The sequence below is a fragment of the Falco biarmicus genome, chromosome 3 (genome assembly GCF_023638135.1).
Source record: "Falco biarmicus isolate bFalBia1 chromosome 3, bFalBia1.pri, whole genome shotgun sequence".
NCBI classification, from domain to species: domain Eukaryota; kingdom Metazoa; phylum Chordata; class Aves; order Falconiformes; family Falconidae; genus Falco; species Falco biarmicus.
In genome coordinates, this window is record NC_079290.1 from 25,039,775 (window position 1) to 25,064,959 (window position 25,185).

At 38.9% G+C, this 25,185-nt stretch overlaps 1 protein-coding gene across 3 annotated transcripts in view; it reads right to left on the reverse strand.

Annotated features, from left to right (window-relative positions):
* Nucleotides 1–14,092: 14,092 nt before the first annotated feature.
* Nucleotides 14,093–25,185, reverse strand: part of EMC2 (ER membrane protein complex subunit 2) — a 40,915-nt gene continuing 29,822 nt past the window's right edge. For 2 of the 3 annotated variants that reach the window (XM_056331066.1, XM_056331068.1), the window contains exons 8-11: nucleotides 24,408–24,489; nucleotides 23,207–23,317; nucleotides 20,693–20,797; nucleotides 14,093–14,689 (exon numbers count right to left, since the gene is read on the reverse strand). In XM_056331066.1, coding sequence (XP_056187041.1) covers nucleotides 14,603–14,689; nucleotides 20,693–20,797; nucleotides 23,207–23,317; nucleotides 24,408–24,489 — 385 coding nt within the window. In that variant the 3' untranslated portion in view covers nucleotides 14,093–14,602. The remainder of the gene's footprint in view (nucleotides 14,690–20,692; nucleotides 20,798–23,206; nucleotides 23,318–24,407; nucleotides 24,490–25,185) is intronic. The other variant, XM_056331069.1, reaches the window with a different exon arrangement.

Below are 25,185 nucleotides of genomic sequence, written 5' to 3' on the forward strand. Positions count from 1 at the left end.
CTCACTAATTCCAATACAACAGATTTCTTACAATAGGCAAAATAGACCTTAAATGGCAATGGTTTATATTTTAAAAGGGCTTTAAAAAAGTTAAGGAACTCTTACAATAGGAATGCTCATTGAAAAAGTAAAGCAGAGAGAAGTTAAAATGCAAGAGCTAGAAACAGTATGATTTTGTCTTCAGAGCAGAAGATTGCCTTTGGAAATAGGCCACTATCCAGCAAAACTTTTCAAGTGACCTGGGTGAAGGACGAGCAAAAGTTTTACTATAAAGAAATAAGATTTGGTAACAGGTCCAGCAGATGCTGAATGATAGGTGAGCCGTGCCACCTTACACCCACTGCCTGTCTTCAGAGATGAAGAAATGCAGAGAGGTGAAGGACTGAAAAGCTGAAAGACTGGGCACATAACACTTTCTGTGCAACAGTGTCACTTCAAGTCTTCTCTTCAGAACTCTGCCTGGCTTGAAGCAATGCTCCCACTTTAAGAAACACTTGCAGGCATTTGGGTGTGGAAGACAGTACTTACCACCACAGCCAGGTGTGTAGTGGCATGCTGAGCCACAGATGATTCAGTAAGGGCATGCTCTTGCTTCACCATCTTGCACTGTGCACTTATGTGGACAGTCCAAATTCAGTCTCAGATCAAAATCTTCTTTAAGCAGAGACAGCTGCATCCATCCTGCCTCAGCTGCCTGCCTACCTGTTTCTGCAGTGCCAGTGCCATAAGCTGCTTCCCTCCAAGCTTCCTCGGAGTTGGCATCTTACCCGCGGGGTGAAAATTCATTCCTCCTTTCAGTTCCCCACATACACCATCTAAAAGAAGGCCATGCTTTAAAATACTCACAGTTTCTTATTTCAATACTCTTTCACTTTTACATGGAAAATACTATTACTTGCAATGTATTCACAGCTTTTCTTCTCCATCTGAGAATACTCCTCCTGATTTGAAACAGAGGGAACATGGAGGAGGTCCAGCTACAACCTGAAATTCAGACCAGCTTCTAAGAAACACCATGGCCAAGGGTGACTTCACACTGACCTGTAATTCAAGAAAAGCTTGATCAATTTTCATAAGGCCCAACTACCTAGAAGGTCAAGAAAAAGGCAGACATACTTCCTACAATAAATTTTGGAAGGAGTAAAAATAATGACATAAAACCACAACCTGGGTGACCTATAAGCGGATTCACTCCGGAGCTGTAAGATGCAGCTGTGGGCTACTGGAGGAAAACCAACACAGCTCTACAGCACGCATCCAAGTCATGCCTGAACCCACCCACAAACCTGAACTTGCCTCATACCCATACTGGGTGGACAAAGCAAGCCCAAGGTGGGAGGCAATGCTTTATGGTGACTGAACATCAGAAGCAAAACCCTGGGTTCTCAGAAGTGTGGGTCAAAACGTACGCCAGCATGTACCTGCCACATGTGGACACAGCGTTACAGACCAGCAGTTGTCCTATGCTTCCATGATCCCTTAATTTGCTGTCCAAGCTTAGACACATTTTAGATCATACCTCTAACCAGCCTGCATGCAGTAAATGTTTCCAAGTCTTGGTGTTTTCCAAGCTATGTTCCTGACAAGTGCTTCTCATCCCAGTGCTGTCCCTGCTCTGCCTGGCTGCACCTTGGCTCCTCTCACCATCCTACAAAGAAAAAAGCCAAACCCATCCCTCACCTGCCCAGAGCAGTACAGGGGAGCGTCCCTGTCATTACAAATTTCCTTCTTCCCAAAAGACAGGAGTGCTTTTGCTACTCCCTACAAGAAGGATTGTAACTTTCACCTGCAGGAATTTACACTCGTGTGTAACAACTCAAGTCACAGCTGAACTACAGCTACTGCTCCAGTGCACACCTCCAGCCACGCTATGCGCTTAACCAAAACCTGTTTCAAGTCAACATAAACTGAACTGAAATCCATGTGGTTGTTTACCCAGTGTAATTACAGTGGATTAGGTTTAATTCCCCATTTAGCTTACCATGGCAGTGAGCACTTGAAACCACCACTGCAGCCTCCAGCCACGAATGAAGCACCTCACTGCTGGTTCTTTTCCCAGTGTAGTTCATGTGCGTAGCCATGGTTGGTGATTTCCTTGGCTGACCTGGCTACTATATGAACAATTTGACTGGATTACCAGGGTAATTGATGTCCTAGCTTCCTCTCTCAACATTCATCTTCCAGTCTTTAATAACTACATTTAAAAAGAAGCCTTGCATGTGAGTTTTCAAAAAGCTTTTACTCTCTGCAAACCTGAATACTATGTTTTCAAACTAGGCACATGCAAAAAAGCACGTAGCAGGTGACACAATGAGAACCAAGAAACATCTCTGACTTGTGCAGAAAGACTCTCCTTAGACCTGCAGCTTGCTCTTCAGTTCCTGCTAGAGCAATATTCCCAGTAAAAAAGCACAGGATAGGAGGAGAAAGGTAATACAGCAGCAGAAATAACACACTGTAGAAGTTAATGGTTGCAGCCATAACTGTACAACCTTCACAAGCAGGTGATAAGGCTTAGCCCAGTTTTAGCCTAAAAAGCACTGGGCCCTTGCTACACTCCTGTTGAACCCCTCCAGTTCCCCATGAACCCAATGAGATACCACAAACAGGCAGAGGCACATCTCCAGCCCTGTGTGCAGAGCCCAGGCCACCATGTGTTCACTGTACACTGCCGGGCACCCCTGGGGCACGTCCCTCACCAGGTTTGCTTTTGAAAGTAGCAGAAGGTTGGCACTCAAGAGCATCCTGGGTCCCCCAGCTTCACGAGCGCATGTGGGATTTGTCCCCCAGACAAAAATCCTCTGTACAGCTTGGCTCTGGGGAGGGCTGTCTCACAACGAACAAGCACAGTGAGTTCGGATATACTATACCTCATCAGGTAGATGGTTTATCGGGACTTAAACCTGACTATACCCCATAAACATGTCCTTTCAAAGAGCCACTCATAAAGTGGAAACAACACATCCTGCAAAGGGTAAAGTGTGGCCCACGGTTAACTTATTCCTATCTAACATACTACAGACGTCCTGATTTTTACAGCACTACATGTTTTGAACCTTTTCAGTAAAGTGGAGGTTTCTCATTTCAGCCTAACTGCTGTTAATCTGTTCCAAATGTTAACATTGCAAATAAGGTCTGGTTACCATCTCTGCCCCAAGTCGATAATAGGAACAGAGCTGATCAGCATCTGGTTTAGTTCAGAGTACAACTTGCTGCCTAATACTGCAGAATTTGGGTTGGAAGATCGTCGCGTTTCATGAACACCACAAAAAAAATTAAACTAACAACACTCACATACAGTCATGTGTCATTATTTATTGCTCTATAGGCTTGCTAAAGATGGAATATCGCATTACTAATTCTGGCAAATTCCAGCACACATAAACAGGCCAAAACCTCTTAACATAAATTATACCAGAGCTGCCTAATGATAATTAAAAGAATTCAGTCACTCACTTTCCAGACTTGTGATAGAAAAATAGTTTAAAAATAAGAGAAAATTATAAATCAGTTTCTTATTTTATCAAGCACCCTGAACACTTGAAAATGTGTCTGATTCACTGCAAGGTACTTGGCAATGCAGCGCTTTCAATATACCAAAAACTATGGTTATAAATGAAAATGTTTTTAAACTGATTTATAAAATACAAATTAGTATTTTAATGGAATATAATCATTAACGTAAAACTCAAAACACCAAGTTCATGTTTAGATCAAAATAAAAACCCCCGCTGAGTGAAATCAGAGCTGAATGCAACTCTTAGTACACAGAATAATTCATCTCAGGATTAGCTGTGACCCCTCTCACATTCAGAACCACTTCTTTTTTCCTTCAAGCACTTTTTATACTTTATTCCAAACTCCTTTACTGTGTGTTTCAACATTTTGCAGTTGATCATATAAAAATTCTGCATACCACATATTTCATTTCATTTCTTTTGTTAATCTAAATGGCAGATTCTTCTTTACAAACGCAACGAAGACTACAGGATCAAAAGCTCTTGACATGTATAGAAAATAAACCACAAATTATTAATGAACATTTTACATTAGCAAGATATGCTAACTCAAATCCATCAACCATTCACATTAAAGTTCAGTTTGAGCAAAAGGCCCACCTCAAATATTAAAAGACCATTTTTTTAAATGAATGCACAGAATGCTCTAAAACATCTAGAGCCTGTATAAAATGTACATGAATTCTGCCAAATTTACCCTACACTTTCCTGTCACCCGACACACTGACTGGGGTGACTCACATGACATAAATTTCTTGTTACCTGTGAGAAATAACTGGACACAGAAATTACTTCTCTCCCCAGACACATGTAGCCGGTTGACCAGCCAACTACTAATACAATATTTATGAAGTTAAGCATGATAAAACTGATACGCACTGTATTATTTTCATGGCAACACCTAAAAGCAGTGATTTTTTTAGGCACAACAGATTCCACCCATCCTATTTTACATTTGAGAAATCTGAAGCAGAAAAATCCTACATTACTGAATTGCGTCACATTACAGAGCCAAGTCAATTAGAAAACATGGAAAATGGCAAGCTGCTTCATGCTTCACAAAACTATACCACTGCCCTCAGCTTAGCAAGGTTTCTCTAATCGTAACAGATTGAGTAACTCCTCTTCTACTCCACAAGGGGAAAAATAATCAGAGACCTCCAGCAAACCTACCTATCGTCTGCATACAGATTTCATCAGAGAGATATTAAACTATCTAAGAGGGGGAAAAAAGGAATAATCCCACATATTCAATAACTCAGGAGATAAGACACATTACTAGTAACAAAGATCAGCATTTTCAGGTGCCTTTTACAAAAACACTGGCATAGTAAGGAAACCTACCTACTCAACCCTACTAACATCATACACAAAACCACAAACCCACCACCCTTCAGCAGATAAGAGAAACAGACTAATGTTTAGAGATCTGTCTTTGCTGAAATGTCATGCATCTTCCTTAGCAGCACGTTACACCATTTGTCCTCTGAACCAAGCAATGTGCTAAGTTAATTGATTGTAAAAAAGTGAAGATGCAGCTGTACATCTGAAAGATAATTCACTTGATTCAAGCTGTTACCGCTTCACTAGTTTGCTGATATATGTAGTTGTCCAGGACAGGCAAAGTGTCTAAGCAAGGTCTTTTCTCCTTTCAAACGGCCAAGAGAATCAAGACTTAATGAGGTCGGCCCATCTCTCCAGGTCCTACTGACGCATACAGAAGCAAGTACCTCTTTCCCTATTTTCCTCGTCCTTTATGCTTCTTAGAAGTAATTTATCATACAATGTTTACGTGACAAGAACTTAAATTATCAAAATACTGAAGTAATTCAAGGCTTTTTTCTATGTTGGCCCTTAAAAAGAAATATCTGCCAGGCAACATACTTCCTGGCTTCTTCCTTTTTTCATGGCCATTACCTGAGCTGCAGCCGGCCCCTGCAAATGCCCACATCATGAATTTCTTGGGCAACCATCAGTGGATAAAGCTGGGAATCGGGCTCTGCAGAGACAGCAATGATTTCAGAAGTTTCTTCACCTGGTTTATCTGCACTTGAGAAGCCTGGGCTGAATTTGGTCCCTGTAAGTAGCTGAGTCCTTACTGCCCTCTCTCCAGTTTTCACTAGGGGCTCTCTCCTTCACTTGCTCTTTGAGACAACCAGCTGTGCATGAGCATCCACTCACCAGCCACACTCCCTCCTGCCTCCGCCTGACTCTACTCTGCATAAAGCAGTGATGCTTCCCCTCATACCTCCTCCCAAGAACAGCCACAACTCTAGAGGTGTCTCTTCCTTCAGAGAGAAAAAGAAGATGGCCAGGATGAGCAGCTCAATGCTGCTTTTACAGCGAGTTAGAAAGGAGAATGGGGAAAGCTATACGGAACAGAGCTGCCCAAACCCACACGTGAGCACTGATCTTTCCCTTGCTAGATTCTGTTGGAACAGCGAGCAGTGCACAGAGAAGGCAGGCATGCTGCTCAGACAGCCCACCTTCGCCTTCTCAGACACAGGCAACGCTCCGTAAAACCTCCTGTTCTGTCCTGCTGCCTGCATTGCCTGCTGTCCTGAGCTGCCTCAAAGCACAGAGAAACCATCCACATCTGTACAGGACAAAGTGCATTAGCAAGCAAAGAAAGGGAGCAAGCACCAAAAGCAGATTTGTGTTTTCCTTTCCCTGTAAAGTTCCAGATTTGTTAGCTGAAAAAGATCCAACTTGATTATTTTTAATGCCTCTGAGCCACTGTATATTAAATAAATTGTGAAGTCCATGTCCTGGTTGTGAAAGATTGAAATTAACGGTGCAGTCATTAGGACCCATAAAAGCCAGATGCTTTCCGCAGAAATGCATTTGTTTCACTGCAGCTTTCTCAGGGCCGAGTTTATTTTAGAGAATTTTAGTGAGACAGGACCCAACCTATCAAAGCTAATTGTCCGGTCCCTTCTATTGAGTTCTCCCATTTTCCCAGCTGTCTGTGAGCCAGAGACTGACTCAGCAACATGATGGTTAGGTCACTTGCTAGGAAGACGAGAAACTCCAGTTCAAAGTCTCTCTCTTAATCAGGTAGACAGCATAAACCTCCATCTCCTACAACCCCGGGAAATGACTCAGTCATTAGGTTACTAGTAATTCAGTGTGGAGTCAACCTTGTGGGTATGGCTTTTTCAGCAGTGAAAAGGTTCCTGTTTTTTTCTAATATGGAACAAAACCAGAAGTTAAACCTCAGTTTTATTGTAAATATTGTAAAATAAAATTCTTGCCTTCTGGCCAGTCCTCAGTAATACCACTTCCCATTTGAATAGTCTTCTTCATCCAGGGTGTTTGTGCTCCCCTCCCTCCCATCCCCATGATGGCACTGAAGCATTGGTTCCACAGCTTTCCTCAGGTCACTGGGGACCTGACAGCAGACGGACATCCTCCTGACACCTTCAATTCCTCCGTTTCCTCTACCTGAAGTGATGAGAAATAAGTGAACACAGGCAGTATCTGGCAGCCTTCTGGTATTTTTTGTTAACTGCAAAGAACACACCCTCGGTTCTCAACCACCACTGAAAAGGAGACAGGACAAAACAACAGAAAAACCACCACCCTGGTGTGACCAGATGTCATCCCTCAGTTCCCATGCGTGTCATGGTAGGCCACAGCACACGGCCAGAAACTCTGCCATAAAGAACCCACAAAAGATGTAACTGGTGGGAGGCAACAGGCATGAGACTGCAGGGATGGACAGAGCACGAATTAAAAGGAACACACTGCTCCAGAGCCCAGCAGCGCAGAGGATTTGTTTCACCTTCTCTATTTCAAGCAGACGTTTTACTTCGCAGATTTCTACCCTTTCAGTCACTGCAGCCTTTCTTGCATTAATGTTGTTTAAAATGTTCTTGCTGCATTAGTCAGCGGTCACTTTTGTTGCTTTCTTCCTATGATTTTACACATAGGTGGCCATGTATGAGAAGGCCCTTTTCGTTGCTTGCAAACACACAGCCAGGGTGATTTAGTAAACTACCTATCCTGCTTCCACTTAGGAGTCTGGCAAATGAACGACACAAAGAAAAGAAATAAAATTTGGTACCTAAATTTCAGAATCGAATCCATGTCTAAGCACTTAAGCACTTAAATATGTGGTCTGATTTAAAAAAAAGCACAACTGGAATAAAAAAAGTGCCAGCAAGGCCAAATGGGAGCCGATGACTTGTAGAATTCCATCCCTTATTTTGTTGCCTGAATAGCATTCCAGGAATATGGCCCAGGAGCCCATTTTAAACAAAATATTTGTACGTATGCTAGCTAGAGCCGGAGGGAATAAATTGGATCGCTGATCCGCTCCGAACTGGCAAATCAGTGGGATTTTTAAAAAAGCACTGCTAATATACAGAAATTCAGAAGACTGAATACGACAGTTGGGCATTGGGAGGACACGAGACAGACTGCTCTTGCCCTAGAGAGGGACGTTAGCGCAGGGTGACATGCCGCACCGCCTCGGCACGGAATGCCCAGGTGCTCCTGCCCGGACCGCACGCGGGGCACGGCTCCCACCCACACCCGCCCGCCCACACCCACTCTGGAACGTGGTTAAGGCAGCTGAAACCCAGGTATCAGCCAGCCTAAAGGAACTTTCTTTGCAAAGGGCTTTTTCTTCAGCAAACGTTGCATTAAAAAAAAGGCTCAAGAAAATTAGACATGGATCTCTTGCTAGGCTTCATCCAATCCCCTCCCAAAGGGATGGTGTCATGTATCGATTTGTTCTCAAACTGCTCCCAAATGACCACATCAACTTCTCTGCTTTGCTGAGAAGACGGTTTGTAAGTGGAAAGGCCTTGATGTTCCTTGAAACTACTCTGATAACAGGCGTAGCTGCTTCTTTCAGCTAATCAGGCTCAAATTTACCTGAGTACGGGAGCTTCCAAAGAGGAGCAAATTATCTGTTTCTTTCTCAGTCTGGGTGGTGCCTACACTTTACTAAATCAAAGTTTACTTAAAAGCTTATTAAAGCTTTTGGCTCCATACAGACATCACATTTCTGGGAAGTTTTGATCAAAAAGCCTGGCATGGCTACAATTACAATATTGTTACAAGTCACTAAATGTTATTGATATGTTTAAAACAGAAATTTTGTGTTCATTTTACATATAATTTATCTCAACTGCAGTCAGCAAGACCAAGGTATTTACAGGTTTTCCAGAATTTTCCTCCTCCCTTTGAATCTTTCAAACGTATTTCCAGCTTATAAAAAAGCCTGCTAGTAACACCCAAGCAGTCCATACAATAATTGTTCAACTAAAAAAAGTGAAGGAATAACAACGCTGATTACACAATTAAAAGGACACAGCAGCTATTGACTTCCAATAGACCTATTAATAATTTCTCATGGTTGTCATTCTTGATTCTACCTTAAACAGAATAAACTGCAGCAGCTGTCCAGGGAAAGTTAGATACTCTTCTACTGGGTAGTTTTCTTACACTGCTGCTCACATCTTGATCTATCCAGATCTACACAATTTCCAAAGTCTAAACTGAAACAAACATTCTCAGACAGCCAGTAACAGCTTTGAGTGTCGCATCTGTACTTAATGGAATAAAAAACACAAACCAACTTGTCAGACACACCACTGTGTCAAGCTCCATTACCTAAACAAACAGAGGTAATGGTTAATTTTACTTGCTGCTCACTTTTTTGAAACTGCCTCAGCGTTGATTTTTGCAGCCTTTTCCCAGGAGGATTACATCTGCCTGGTTTAAAGTTTCACTTCCAAACATCATGTCCAAAACCTAAAAGCTTGGTACGGAAAACCTGTATAAATTTGGGGAAAGATCCTTCATTCTTTGGGGAAAATTGGCTTTGATCCTAAGAGGACTCTTAATTAAGCAAGCCCGGTCTGTGGGACAAGCAGTGCTCCTACTGCTGACGCAAACAGGTCATGACCTGCCATGATGGGATCCCTTCAGGAGCTTTTCCCAAGTGAGCAGTCACTCTAAATGTGTCTTTCTCCACTGGTAGCCCTGAGGCAGATGCCTACGTGCTAGCCAAATGGCATGAGGAACCCTAACATCAACAAGGTCACACAGAAAGCAGTTAAAATGCATAGGGATGAAGAGAAAAACATTTTTTCACTGTAACTCCAATCTTTTTTCCAAAATAACCTTACAGCTCTTACTATTTATGCAATGCAAACGCGCAGCATATATTGTAATCTACTGCAGGGAAGAGAACTACTGGACCTATGCTTACTTAAGCAAGCTGAAAAGGTGGCTCTTCCTCCCTCCAGCCATCCCTTTGACCTTGGATAACGGGCCTCCCATCTGGAAGCGTTTTCCCTAAGTTATTCACTCCATGCTCTTTCATATACACACACACACACACACAAAAAAGGCCCAGTGACTGTGAGAACTAAACTGCAGTCACCATGACATGAGGAACAGATCTTTCTATGCATTTGCACGTCGTTCAGCATGGATAACATCCACCCTCTTACATTCTCTGTCAAGCACCCACAAAGGAGCAAAGCAGACTGCAGATCTTTAACAGGGCAGGTCTGATGTCTGGTGTCTTTTCAGTCCAAGGCAAAGGCTTACACGCTGACCTTCAGGTGTGCACTGGTAATTGAGCGCACTGAAGCTAAGAATGTGTAAAACCTCCACAGATCCAGGATCAACCCTGCAAACTGATCCATCTCTACCCTCCTCTCCGCACCTAGCCCCAGTGAAACTGGCAGGGTACCACATCAGGAGAATCTTCTGCAAGATTCTTGCTGTGCAGAGGCCAAGAGGACAAAAGTAAAATACAGGGGCAAAAACCTGCAGGCAGATTCATGCCAACATGCAGCCCTGCCGAGGCCAGAGAGGACACTCACGTGCTGTGCTGGGTGTCAAAGCACTTGTATCGGAGCTCCTATTCCGTAGGCTCTGGGCTATGCTGGTCCAGCCTGATTTAGCCCTCTTCAGTTGCAACCGTGCCTGCTCACCACTGGGATCTGAAGTGCAAAAGAACAGCGTTTTCTTTGCAACTTGCCACAGGATGTCCTACAATGGCATACGGGTGGGGCAGGCCTTTGTGCCGCTCTCCATCCTTTCTTCTAGACAAGCATCAGAAGGATTGCACTGCTTTATAAAGGGGATCTCATCATCACAGGACAACATAAATTCACCTATGAAGTGCACCGATAAAGGTTTTCCATTTTGCATCCAGCAGCTGAAAAACAACTTTCTCTACCAGAGGTGGTTTTTGGGGGTTGATTGCTTTTGTTGCCGTTGCTTTTTTGGTTTGTTTGTTGTTTTTTTTTTGAGGGCGGTGCTTGGGGCTTTTCAGGCTGGGTTTTTTGGGGGGGTTGGGTTTTTTTGTTTCTTTGTGGGTATGTTGTTTGGTTTTGTTTGGCTGTTAGGAGGCAGAGATATTGATGATCATTTATTTCTGAAAACTAGTCTCTGGGTTGAATCCAAGTTCCAGCTGATACCTATCAAGAGGACTGAAATCTAAAAGGGTGCCGAGTCATTCCAGAAAAGACTAACAACTAATTTCAAGTACTCTATTCTCCATGTAGACTTAAGTATCTGTAATTAAGCAATAGCTAGTCCTAAAATTCTATTCATGCACTCAGCAATGCAAGTAATAACCAATATTTTAAGACATATTAAGGACTATTTATTTGTCTTTTAGATAAGACCATATCCACAAAGTGTTCTAACACACCGAGCTGAGGGAGGTGGGAGAGCCATCCTTCCCCTGCATACCAGTGTACGTGCACACTGTATAGCATTGCTTCACTGGAATCTGGATGGTTTAGATTTTAACGGTGTTGGTTTTAGAGCTGAATCTGTGGAAGCTTTTGAGTTACAAGAAGAATTATTATTGCAAACCTGACTATAGCTAAAGTTGGTGTTCTTGGAAGATGAGGCTGCAAGTAACAAGAAGCTAACACACTCATGCCAGTAAGTCAAGTTTAATTTGCTTTCCTTTTCCCCTCCCTTCTAAAGCTGGCTGAAATACAAGTTCCACTGTAAACGCAGTGACTAGCAAACATGGATGCCATCACAAATACAGCGCTGCCAAGAGGAAGTCCTCCGTTGACTAATAACAGAGTTTCCAATAGCAACTGCAACATATTCTGGGCACCGGACTGAAGAGATTTAAAGATGTATTCTAAACAAGACGTGCTTTTTGCAGCTACAGAATATGAATTGTATAACATTTGGAGAAAAGGCTTTTAAGAAATTACAAGGGCAGAATCAGAGGTTTTGCTAGCTCTTCAACGACCTTTACTTCAACAGGTAACACTAACCGCTCCCTACCAAGCCTATTATCAAGGCTATTAGACAAAAAATAAAGACACAAGCCGCTGCTGCACAGTGTGGCATTGCAAAGGTCTCAAGGGTTTTGCTGTTGATTGAAACAATATGAAAACATAGCCTTTTATTCTGGAAAGAGGAGACTGCATGCTTAATAATAGTATTTTTGTGTAGCATTAGTCACTGTCAGAGGACAATACAGAACATAATCAAGTTCATTTGTTAACTAAGTAACCCATTCTTTGAAAACCTATTATTTAACGCAAGACAGCGTCAGTGACACGTTACAAAATCATTTACTAGAATTGAAAAATTCCTTTCATAAAGATCACATTATATCACAGCTTCTCTTCTGTACCCTTTGCTTGCCGAGAGTGCAGGGCATTTCACACAGTTACTTCTCCTGCAGTCACAGGATCTTTTTTAATATATTTTTTTTTCATTTGAGTACAGAAAACCCCCTGAATTTCCATTGCTGCAATGCAATAGTTCTACCAAAGACTGCCCATGCCCTTTCATAGGAGTAATTTATTTTATCTTTGAAGTAAATACAAATTTGTCAGAAATATTTGCTAGGTCAATTTGTAAGCTCAAACTTACTTGTGGGAACTATGCCAAAACACAAGCACAAATCAGAGTGCTAAGAATTAATTTCAAAAAGGTGCCAAGCAGTAGTGAAAACTAGAAGGTTCTAAGCAGCCAACTGAGATGAAATTTGCCATCAAATCACTGAAAACAAGAAACAGAACGAATTTCCTGACAGAGAAACTAATATACTATATGCCCAAGTCTGGCATTCTTATGTTAAATGTTGCCTCTGAATAAAACATTATACAAGACACTTTCCAGCAGCATAGATGGCTGCTGCACAAGACGACTGCACTGGTGTTCTTTAATACCTTGGAGGTAAAATGTTAGCATCCCCAAGTAATTTTAGTCTACAGTACAGCTTCCCACCATTTTTAATTATAGAATGCAACCAAGTTATTTGAGATGTAGGCAAAACAAAGGAGGACTAATGAGGGTTTAAAACTCTAGATGGCACACTCATACAGTAAAATACTATAAATCTGAACATCTGAACAGAAATACATAGGTTCACCGATGGTCTTTTCTTGGTTTTCCGCCTGAAACAATCTATCTGCAAATACTATTCTGAGGCCAGTTTGTGAAATATTATTATAAAAGGGTCTGCATTACTACTTCCCCAAGTTAGAATTGAGCAATTTAATGTAATACTATGCAGTATTTGCAGTTTTATACTTCAACAGTATGTTTTTTTCACATTAATTAAAGATTCCACATACAATTAATTCTCATGGCATAGCATCCTGTCACGTTATCACACTCCAACCTACTTCACGGATAATGGGAATGAGATCTTAAGATGTTTCTAAAAAGCCCAGTCTCATTCAACAACCAGTTCAGTTATACACATTTTAAATCTCTGAACTCACAATGGAAGTTTTTGTTGCTGCTCTGTTTTTAAGCAGGAGCTCAGCTTTGTTTTATTACATCAGGTCCAGGGTCATAAAATGGACACTTTAATACACAGCCTTTGACCTACCCATCTATGTAGAGGAGGCAGCATAAAATCGTAAACTCAAATCAGCTTGGATGGTGTAACAGTCATGAAAATGACATTGCAATATTTTTATTAGAATTTGTCAAGGCTTTGTTCCTGCTGTTATGCAATCTCACTGAAGCTGTAATAAATGAAACGATAGCTGTGCAACTGAACTGCCACAGTACACATCTGAACAACATTCAGAATGATCAGAACTGCGAAATGCATGCGTTAGGGTGTTTGACTAATTATGTGAGTAAAGAAGCACCTAAAAGTAAATACAATATAGATTTACAGGGTGCTAGGTGCTTCATGCTAATGGTGTAAAAACACTTTTATCCTCTAGTAAGTACAAGGAGCTGAAGAAGCTCTCATCTCTACAGTGCAGGAACACTTGGCTACTGTGGAGAAACCTATATACCATAGCTTACACCACCCATACCGTAGGTACAAAATTAGTAGAGGAGCATGCAGACCTGCATTCAGATGGGTTTGAAATTTATGATGTAGAACATATATACAACAAAGGACACACAGAAGGAATAAAAGAAGTGCATATGCATATACCGATTGAAGAGCTACATGGGACATGGAAGCATTTGCTCACAAAGTCAGAGATGACTTTGGCCTTAAGCCAGTACAAGAGCACCTCTGAAGCAAAGTACACAGTCTTCTCCATTTCTACAGTACTGGATATTAATTCATTAATAAAACCATTAACACCAACTGCTTTCTCTAATAAAGTGTATTTGATAAACACTCCTTGCTGTACGGTAAACATTTACCAGCAAGTATACATCTCATGCCTTCACTATTAAATATGCAAATAAGATAAAAATGCCTAACATACATTATTCATCTACACACATAAATTTGTAACTTCTATTTGCAAGTCCAAATGAATCACTGTAATTTCTTTTTAATCATTTAACAAGTTTATTTCTACAAATTATGGCTTAAAAGCAGATACTGTAGATACAAAAATCTGAAGAGACTAACGTGCAGCATACATAATTTCTTTATGTTGTCTGTGTGGATAAGTTATTCATTTCAGTGAGTATTCATCACATTTCTTTTAGCAGCAATAAATAGGCATTTTACTTTCCATAAAACATTATTTTAGATAGCACATTAATCAATACAAAATTAACCTTTTAACAGCACTAGAGTAACATAACTCATAGGTCATTACAGGTTGATCACGGAAATGGAAAATGTAATATTGGATCTCTGTGCCAACCTAAGACTGAGTGATTTGCAGGGTCTCCAACATGTCTTCCACTGCCTTCAAAGAGTATTTAGTTTCCTTCTTACTGCGACCTGCAAACTAAACAATAAAAAAGGATTGTTATTTGTCTTGTATCAGAAAACCTGTATATAGATCCTGTGCAAATAACAGTTCTAAACTTTAAGTACCAAAACTTAACTCTTATTTACTACAAACTTAAAAGCACAGCTTCTTTATTGTTTCACTGAAACTCAGCATTTTTAGTAGCATACAAGCTGTGTCAGCCTTCCTCTAGTAATGAAAAATACAACAAACTCCTCAATTTCACTCATTTGCTCTGAATTTGAATAATCAGCACAAAATACTTTGAAATTTAACATTTATCTGAACAGAGATCTTTCTGCTGTTTTGTTTGCTCTGTAAACTTTAACATAATTTTTATTTCTGACTTGATTTTTTTATGTTATCCAAATTAGATTATATTCATAATTAAATAGCAACAAAACTTGGACCTATTATTGAAGCTATTCCATTTTCTATTTTTGTTATGGTGAGACAAAGTTCCACTTATCATAATCTACTTATAAAATAATCCAGTCATCATATAATGATATTTTATGGTTCAAAGTAACTGTGAGTAATGACCCTCTATTTGATTGTAACCTACTATTACAACAGCAATTTCAGAGAGCATCTGAAATAGCATGGCTTGGTAACAAAGATAGATACAGCTTAAAAAATACTACTTATGGCTTAGCTGCACGTCTTGGGGAATCTGAGATTGGGAAAGGAAGGGGTAGAAGGGCAGGAGATGCTGATCACCCCACATTGACCTCAGAAGGGTTCTTCTAACAGTATGACGGTTCCCATCACTCACCAGCCTTATCTAACACAGTGGATTTATTGACTACGTTGGTCTTCAGTTAAATGAAATTCTCAACCATTTTTAATACACCTGCATTAAAAAGTTTTGCATTTGGGGTTGCGAGGGGTGGTAAAGAAATTACAGAAGCAGTAACTATAGCTAGTTGCTGCTAGTAAAATAGCATATCCTCTACCTAAATGTTAACATCTAAACACTCAATAAATTTTCAATTTAATGTTTTTTATTTCAAATACCACTGGTGTCTTGCATAGTTAGTCCTTGATTTATAATGTGTCCCTTCTCTCTTGTAATTAACTTAATTTAGCAAACTCTTCATGACCTGTTAAGAAAGATTAAGTCATCAAACCCAGGTAATATCACACCAGCAACAAGCTGCAGGACCTGTTAACCTGCTTTTGACCCCCAAGCTACAATCTAACGCTGGGATTCCCAGTCAGTACAGAGTTCTTAAAAAAACAGGTTTGGAACAGTAAATGAAAAGCTATTTCAAATTAAATAGTTAGGAGAATGAAATGTTGTTATAACGACAACACTTTATAGTTAAGAGACATACTGAAAACACCATATTTTCCTATTTCATATTTCCAAATGATGAACTGATGTGCCATGTTTTGACTCTAGTAGTATGTATGAACTCCTTCTTTACGTTGTGCAGGTTCCATAGTGACCTGCAACAGTCAACTTCAGAGGAAAATCAGAGACTTCTTAACACTCTCCCAGGTAAGAGAAGTAACTTCTGCATCAATCTGACTTAATACAGTATCCTCTTTTTGCTGACACTAAACAAGAACAGTCCCAAGCAGATACCTGGGGGGTCCAAATCCTTTCATAAAAACAAGCAAATGAAAAAATAGAACTTTAAATCCTCGACTGAAAAACTGTTTCAAATTCAAAGCACTCAGATTTCAATAAAAAGCACAGAAGCCTGAATATACTGCGGTCAAAAAGCATGCTTGGCAAGACACAGAAAGTACAGAAAGGAAAGCTTCAGAATAAGAATTTTACTTATTTTACTTCTCTTCAGGGACCCTGAAAGCAAAACCAACATAAGACATTAGTTTAAAAAATGTTACTTGCTAATTTCAAGAGTGGTTGACTTCATGATACTGACATGTACTTTAAGCTGAACAAATAAAACCAAACTCTGCGTCATAACAAACAGAAGTATACTTGGAAATGTAATCACTTCAAATTTGCCCTGACGAACAATTATTTTGTCTATTCTGCCATTACACAGCAATTTGACTGATTGAGCCGGAATCTATTTCTTAAAATCATGATTTAATTTTCTGTTTCCCAAATGGTTTGTAACAAAATCACCTCCCTCCAACCATAAATAACATGTGGATTGCTAACACAGAAGAATTTAGCAATGTACCCAAGAAGCATGTATCTGGAAAATTACTACAAGTAGGATCACATTAAAGATTTTTGTGAGCATTAATCAAACTTCCCTGCCTCTGCTGAAACACTTCTACCGAGGACATGCTAAACCAATTACCTAATTGAAGAGCACTAGGCAGCCATGCTTTGTTTCGATGTTAAAGTAACTGTGACTCATGTCCTCAGTCAGAATAGATAAACTTTCTTCACAGAGTCTGCACAGAAGGAACAATCCAGTTTCCCAGTGATAAGGTAAAACTAAGCTTATAATAATAAACTGAAAATAATTCTTTGAATAATGAGTAATTCTCTAACACCTGAAATAAAAGATTAAAATTAGATTTGATTTTTTTTTTTAACCTGGTCAATTATATTTAAGTGGCCTAGAGAATAAGGGCTTTTTTTTTCCAGAGCATGTGTTGGCAGCCAGGAATTTCAGCTCCATACAGCAGCCCTAGCTACAAAACCTTTCTGTCATCCTGCAAAAGTTTACATTTCTCCTAGATTAGGCACAGATGAGAATTAATAATCAGCCCAGAGGGTTACATATACAGCATCAAATATCTTGTGCTTTTCAGAAAATTATTTAATTCAGTTATTCTTTATCACTATGTTTTCCTGTAAAGAAACTGCTTCACAGTCCAACCAACTCTGGTGAAAGTTAAGGTTTTCTTTTTACACCCAAAGATTGTTTTCTTTAAACGACAATAAACTAAAAGTTCCTCTGATTTCATACAGGAATGCACAGGAAAAGCAAAAACCAATTGCCAAAGCAAAGTGCCTGAATGAGAGAATAAATTGAAAGAAGGGGACCATTAAAAATATTGCAAGTAAATTGCATATAAAATTAAAACCAAGCAACTACAGCCAGTGCTGAATTTCAAAAACTAAAGGTAGTTTTCCAAAATTACTGAGCAAACTGCTGGTAATTCAAGTTCAAATCCAGACTGGAAATGGGGAAAGATCTCACTGCAAGACAACTGCTTTAAAGTAACTTTTTGAATTAGTAACTTCAGATTTTAAACTCACAACTTCATATAATTTTTGTAGGCACCCAAATCAGAATTCTAAGTGCATCCTATTCTCTAGAACATGACTACCAGAAAAATTGCATTTAACAGTGTAAGAAGGTCCAACTAATAAAAAGAAGTTAATGCCAAAGTCAACAAGCTCTTAAGGCTCTTATTACACTTTACAAGGTGTTTTGGATAACGCAAGGAAAGTAGGGAGGATTTATAGAGATAATGTAAGTATCTAGCTTCAAACCTGGCTAGAAAACCCTCCACTAATGGAGGAATGCTGTAAGGGCTTCCACTGGCACAAGCCACCAAAGTTTCATCTTTAGGTCCAAAAGACGCCAATTTCCAACCACTCAACACACTAAGGGAGCAACAAACCGATACTGACTCATAGGGGAAACTGCCACCTACTACATCACCAAACACCATTTGCTGTAGCAGTTGGATGTTGTAAGTCTCTGACATACACACTGGAGCAGCCAAAAATTTCTGCAGTCGTGTAACAAGCTCAGTAGGGTTGGGCTGGGGCAGTCCTGTCCAGCTGTAGTCACTAGAGCTTCTTCTGGTACTTCTGTGAAGAGGAAGGGGGTGTTCACACCATTTGCTCACCAAATCCTAGCTTGAGAACTTACATTTTCTGTATAGCTAAATTCCCCCTATGACTCCAGTCAGATATGGTGTTTGTGACTTTATGGCCCAAACAGCTAAAACCAGCAGCTGAAGTATGCAACTTATCACAAAATTATGAAGTCACAAAGAAGTTATGACGTGTTTTAAATAAGTGTTAGTTGTGTTAATGCGATCTGTTTTGGTAAGCATCAACCAAAAACACTTAACATAAGATACAAAAGAGCTTCACAGAAACAGTGGAATTGAACTCACCAGTAAAAAAAACCTCAAACCACCTCCACACACCCAGAAACTCCATGACTATCACCTCCTAGTACAAGTCATATTTTGTTAGAGATATTGTGATGTTAATAGACAGCCACATGGGGAGACAGATAAAAAAAAAAAAAAAAGAAAAGAAAAAGCCCAGGCATGCTTACCTGCTGTGAGTCAAGTTACTACAAACTGTCATAATTAAACTTTCATTATATTTAGAACCAGGAGATGCCTATTTCTAGGTCTTAGTCTTGGTATGCCACCATTCCACAGCCAACTCTGGTTTTACATTTCCATCCTGATGCACCCTGAAAAGGGCTGTACCCCAGAAGTGCTTCCAGGTTGGAAATCTCAAGTCTTAATGTTCACTTAAAACATGTTCAGAAACAATCTAATCTAAGCAGTTAATTTTATTAAGATGTAAAGCATGTAATACAGCTTTCACTCAAAATTCACACACCTTTTAAAACCTGTTTTGTTCTATCAATGGTGAATCCACTGTGTATTCTGTTCTTCAAGGGACTTTTTTTTGGGGGGGGTGTGTGTGTGTGTGTGTGTTTTGTTTTTTTTTAAATCCTGCAATACTTGAGTTTTCCATCAGTATTGCACTTACAGGAATGTCAGACATGATGAAGCCAAAAGAAATCTGACTTATTTATGGGACAAATTTCGTAATTCATACACACCTTACTGTCAAGAGCAGGTAAATGATTTATTTATGAAAAGCATTTAAAGAGCAAAACAAAGAAATAAACTTTTAGGTACACAAGTATAAAAAGCTTAATTATGTCCTCAGGGATACAATATTCTTCACTGTAAAATACACACAGAAGCTACAGGGTCAATCAGGGGAAATGAAAAATACTTCTAAGCTGTAATACATCAAAAACGTGTTAGCCACAAGAAGCTGCACTCTTGACAATGAACTGACATACAGTGTATTAAGAAAACTGCATTGTCTTAAAAAAAAATACATGTAGTTCCATAACAGAGGTGGTCAAAAGGCCACTTGGTTGTATTAACTGTGTAAGAGTATCAGCAAGAGAAAAACTAGATATTGGGTTCTGATACCAAAATACTACAAGAAGAAAGGAGCGTTACATGTATATAAAGTCTCTGCATCAGCAAATTTTTTGCTCAGAAAATGCTCTGAGGAAAACTGGACAGCATGATCATGATGTTCAGGATTACTTGTACATAAACTTTGGCCTATCCTTAAGAATAGCTGTAAGGGAGTCAAATATACATACTATGTTTGGGATTCACAGACAGCAAAACCTATGAACTAAAACTCGGTTTAATTCATAGAGAAAAAATACAGAGGCTTATAACACCAAAAGCAAATATAGATGTTTATGCATAACTTTTCAAATAGCTGAAAAGACTTCTAATGACTTCAATAAGCTCTGATCGTTGCCTAAAAAGCGTATACTTTCACAATTCAATGGAAATTTTTCTATGTAACTATGCAAAACCAATTTCAGTCACAATTACTAAGGTAACTATTAGAAACACCACTGAATATGATTTCGAAAGCTCAGAATAAACTGAAGAAAAATAAAATTTTATGGTTTTCATTTGTTTTCTAGTAAAGTAGCTGACCATGTCACTCTAAGAAATCTTTATTAAAATACTTAGCTGTAGAACTGCCTTGGAGGTCAACACTACTCTAACGTACATTCAGTTAATGTTAGTAGAAAAAAATATCTGTTTAAAGCTAGTAAGTAAACACTAATCAAGAACTGTAAAATATCAACTTTGTATTAATCAAGGCTTCCAGGAAATCAAACAGAAGCAGAATACAAAAAAATCCAAGCTAATTATGCTGATTTATACATCGTATCTAACTTCTTGGAACAGCAGTTGATATAAGTGCAGAAAAGAACTACAGAGCATGTTGAGAGTATCAGGAAACAATGATGTACTAACCTGGTATGCTCTATTTATTTGGTTAGCTGCCCAGCTGGCATATTTCATATTATCTTTTTTCATTTTTGCACTTGCTTTTGGATTAGAAGCAATATGGCTGGCGGACTAGGAATACAAAAATAAAAACAGTGTAACTACAAAATATATGTGCATGAATTAAACTGAAAGCATTCAGCACCTCTGATCCAGGGCCCCACACACAATGATAGCAGAAAAAGAGACAAAATAAAACGAGTTACTGGTAAACAGTACCCAAATAAGAAATATCTGAACTTTTTAAACAAGCATTTGTTTCAATTAAAGCTAAACTAGACTTCAGTTGTGTAGTGAGTTATGAACCAAACCTGGACATGATCAGCTAATCCAATTTGCTTTCTGTAAAGTGAGAGTTATGAATTAGTTTTCCCCATTCAATCTGTTACCGGAGACAATATAAAATACTCCATTTGTGGGTCCAAACTGCCATTAAAAACATGACATTTTTTCCCTGTGGCGTCAGAAAACGTATTTTAAAAGCAGGTAAGACTCTCTATATAAACTATGCCCATCTTCACCTGAAAAAATAAAGGAAGATTACTTAAGAACTGAACTCATCTCAGACACTTTTCCACCTATATAAATAAATCTACTTTGCAAGGAATCATTGCTACTCCTTCCCTGAATATCTTTGAGTGCAAAAGCCCTTGAATGCAAAGAGCCACAGAACTTTCACCAAAGAAAAACCTCCAGATGTTTTAGAAAGGACTATGGGAAGCAAATGCCTACATGAATACTATGTTTCAGACTTGAAGAACAACTGTTTCCCCAAAACTACCTCCAGAAATGGGAGAGGAGTGGGACTGTCAAAAGCAGCAGCCTCCACACACTCCAAACACATTCTGTGAAGCCATGCCCACATGAACTGAATACGTGATCTAGTACAAGGTCAGGGTCCTAAAACGAGGCATAATTCTCCCTGTTTCCTGAATTCGATGAAGTACTGACCAGTTTCCTCAGCAGATATAGCTGAACACCTTTGTGGTGAATTTATTAGAGTTACAAATATTCTTTGGGGGACTACAAACAGCGGGCACATCTGTCAAGTACAAAAGCAGCAGCTACAACAAAATCAGATCCTAAAACTTGGAAACAGCATTACAAAGAAACCAGGACCCAAAGGATATACACAGAAGCAGTGATGGCAAGTTGTGCTTGCAAAAAATACCTAGTGAAATGTTGACAGCAGCCAGCTGAGCAAAACTAAAGAACTGAAACAGAGCACACATGCACTTTTAGCAGTAATAAACTTGCATTATGGAAATTGGGGTTTGCATGTATGACTTTCAGGGTCTGCCAAAACAAAAAGTTTCTCAAATGCTTGGGTCATATATTAGCTCAAGGTTGCCAGCCAGATCGGTCACCATAGGTAACAGGCTCTAAACCTGCTTTGCAAGCTGAAAGTAACAGGCAGGGTCTAAGATCTGACAGAGGACAAGCCAAGATTGGCCATAACAAACACCCATGCCTGTTCTAGAATCAATGCAGAAGTCTCTATGTAAACACACCTTAAATATCAGTTTAGGCCAATAAACAGATCTGCTACAAAACTTACTCCTAAAAAGCTAAATGACCTAAGGAACAGCAAGGAGTCAGTCTCTCCTTCTTGAGCATACTATCACCAAACCAAGAGTCTCTGCAGATGGGCTGAGAAGATTAGGTTCAAGTCTCTTTGAGTCTTAAAGGTGATGCCTCCCAAGTCCTTGAAAGGAAGTTCCTCTATTGCCTGGTATTTACTAGGAAGCCTCAAAGTTACCTGCCTGATGTATCTCTGTAAACTGCCCCCCTTCCCAGAAGATAAAAGGGTGGCATAGAATTAAAAATTAAAAAAAGAAAAAAAAAGAAAAAGAAAAAGAAAAAGGAACTTTTCTGGTTTTGTCCCTAAAATGACTTTTTTAGAACATCTAAGATCTAAAGGAAGTTCCTCAATAGAGGCCTCTGTATCTTTGAAGAAACTGAAGAACTGCTGTGCTGTAGTTAATGTGGTCGTGGCCACACTCAAGCCAACGACGCCATGCAAGCTAAAGACTCATTTTGAAATTGGAAGTAGAAAGTTGTATTTAGAAACTGGAGTGAGAAAAAACAAACCCCAGGCTCATTAAAAAAAAAAAAAAAAAAAAAAAAAAGAGAGAGAGAGAAAAAAGAAAAAAGCAGCCATCATACTGTGCTGGTACTCTTCATCAGTTCACCATCCTGTAAAGAGGAGTACGACTTTAAATCCTTTTTCAAGAAGCTACCTTCATGTGTCAGTAATTATAATTCTTTGGAAAACATGGGCAAGACTTAAAGCTTAAGATTAAAAAGTACTTACTGGCATAACATCGTCCATACTCAGTATTTAAAAAGTGTCAATAATCTGAGCTATTAGGTTAAAACAACAGGAAAAAACCCCAACCAATCAGCAAATGGTAAAATACAATATACATGCATAAAAATGTATTCAAAATTGTAACACAGAAAATATATAATAGTGCTTACCATGTAAAGTCCAAACAAAGCTCTCATATTTCTGTTGTTAAGCTTCAGTGCTTGTGCAAAATATTTTCTTGATAGCTCAAGGTTTTCAAGTCCCCCTTGAGTGTATTTAACCTGGAAAAATTATAAGCTCCTGAAACTTGCACATCATCCATACCTCAGGCATTCACTCTTAAAGCAAAGGTTTGTTCACTTCAGGTTTGTTTCACATACTTCAAATCAGGTGAGTCCTACCAACTGGCTTGGGAGCAATCTGAGCTCTTTTCAATATACAAATTCTAAAACACGTAACTCCAAGACAAAAAAATCCAGCATTAATTTAATTAAATTTATTGCTACAAGGATACAAACTTATTATTTTGCACGTATACACACTTACAACCTTGGGATAGTCTTTTATGAAAAGTAACGCAAACCTTAAGTCTAAAGCTAAATTCTGACTACTACAAATCCATACTAACTCCATATTCCTTCAGCATGTGTTATACCAGTACACAAAATAAAACATCTTTCATTACCTATTCAACTGCAAAAAAGTGCACAAAGTTAAAAAAGACTAGTCCATTGTTTTTCTATTCATTTTGCCTATTATTAGATCAACAAAAAGGATAAAATAGTAGAAGACATGCTTCATAGTTTTTCTATCAGAAAGCTATTTAGACTTTCAAGTTTTAATGTTAACCCAATTTTATCCACATTAACAAAACAAGTTAAATCCATTCTAAGCAGTTAACAGTATAACTTAGGAAAAAAATAATATAAATCTGAAAAACCAGAGTGCAAATGGCTGAAAACCTTCCGCTATAAACTTCTAAGGGCTTGCTCTCCCCGTAGATTTCAGCCAAAATCTGTGTGGATTCCAAGATCTGGCTCCAACCTCCCAGGCAGCATTGTTGTGAAAAAGTTTAAATTCTCATGCACTGAATTTGAAAAGTGCATACACACTTCAACAGGAATAGCTCATTTAAAACAAATTTTTATCTTCAATTATTCCTGTCCTTACTCTTATACGTAGCTTAGTCACACTGAGTAAGAAAGTTTTCTTTACATATTAAGTTCTATGAGATGTTAACATCCTCTGTGTACTCGCTTAAATCTCCTAGGGAAAAATTAAATAAACCATTTTTATTCCATTTTCACCACTTCAGTAACACAGAAAAAGGAAATGTATTCAAACTTAATTGATTTTTCTGAAGATACCTACTTCAGCATACTGCTGACAATATAAGTGGTTGTGTGGATTAGTCATCATAAGCTCCTCTAAGCAGAAAGCTGCCTTTGCATAGCTGAGGAATATAAAACACAGTGACAAAATGAAACAGAGTATACAGTTCTTTGCTTCAGTTTCTTTACAGCACAATAAAAGAAGTGTTACTTCCCCCCCCCCCCCCCCCCCCCAACTTCATGTGATTCACAATTAGGAAACTATGTTTGAAACCTCAATTTACTATTTTTACATCATAGGTAGTGAAAAATATATATAGGTATATATGAACAGCTCATGGAAAGCATTTAATATACTCGTATCATTAATAAGTGCCATCTCTAATCAACAAATGATGAGCAGAAACAGGCATTAAGTACTATAAGATAGCAAACTCAGACTACAAAATAATTTTTTTCCTGCAAGAAAATTCAGCTACCCAAAGATCTACAAACCAAGCTACAGACCTGAGCACTTACTCTGTCAGTTAACTTTACCTGCTCACAGTTAACCACAGAAGAGAGATAAAAAAAACTATACTAAGAACGGTTCTAAAAATAAATTCAAACCTATACGTGAAAATAATAGCATCATACCAGTCCAAATGGGCAACAACTTATCATTTGAATAGAAAAGCCTAAAGCTTTCAGGTAGAATTAAGAAGTCAAGCTCAAAATTTAGGTTTATTTAATTATAAAAATGTTAGCTTCATAATCTTTCAACAAATAAGGTTCCTGAAGAATGCGCATGTTCTACAGGTATGCGATAGCACTGTTAT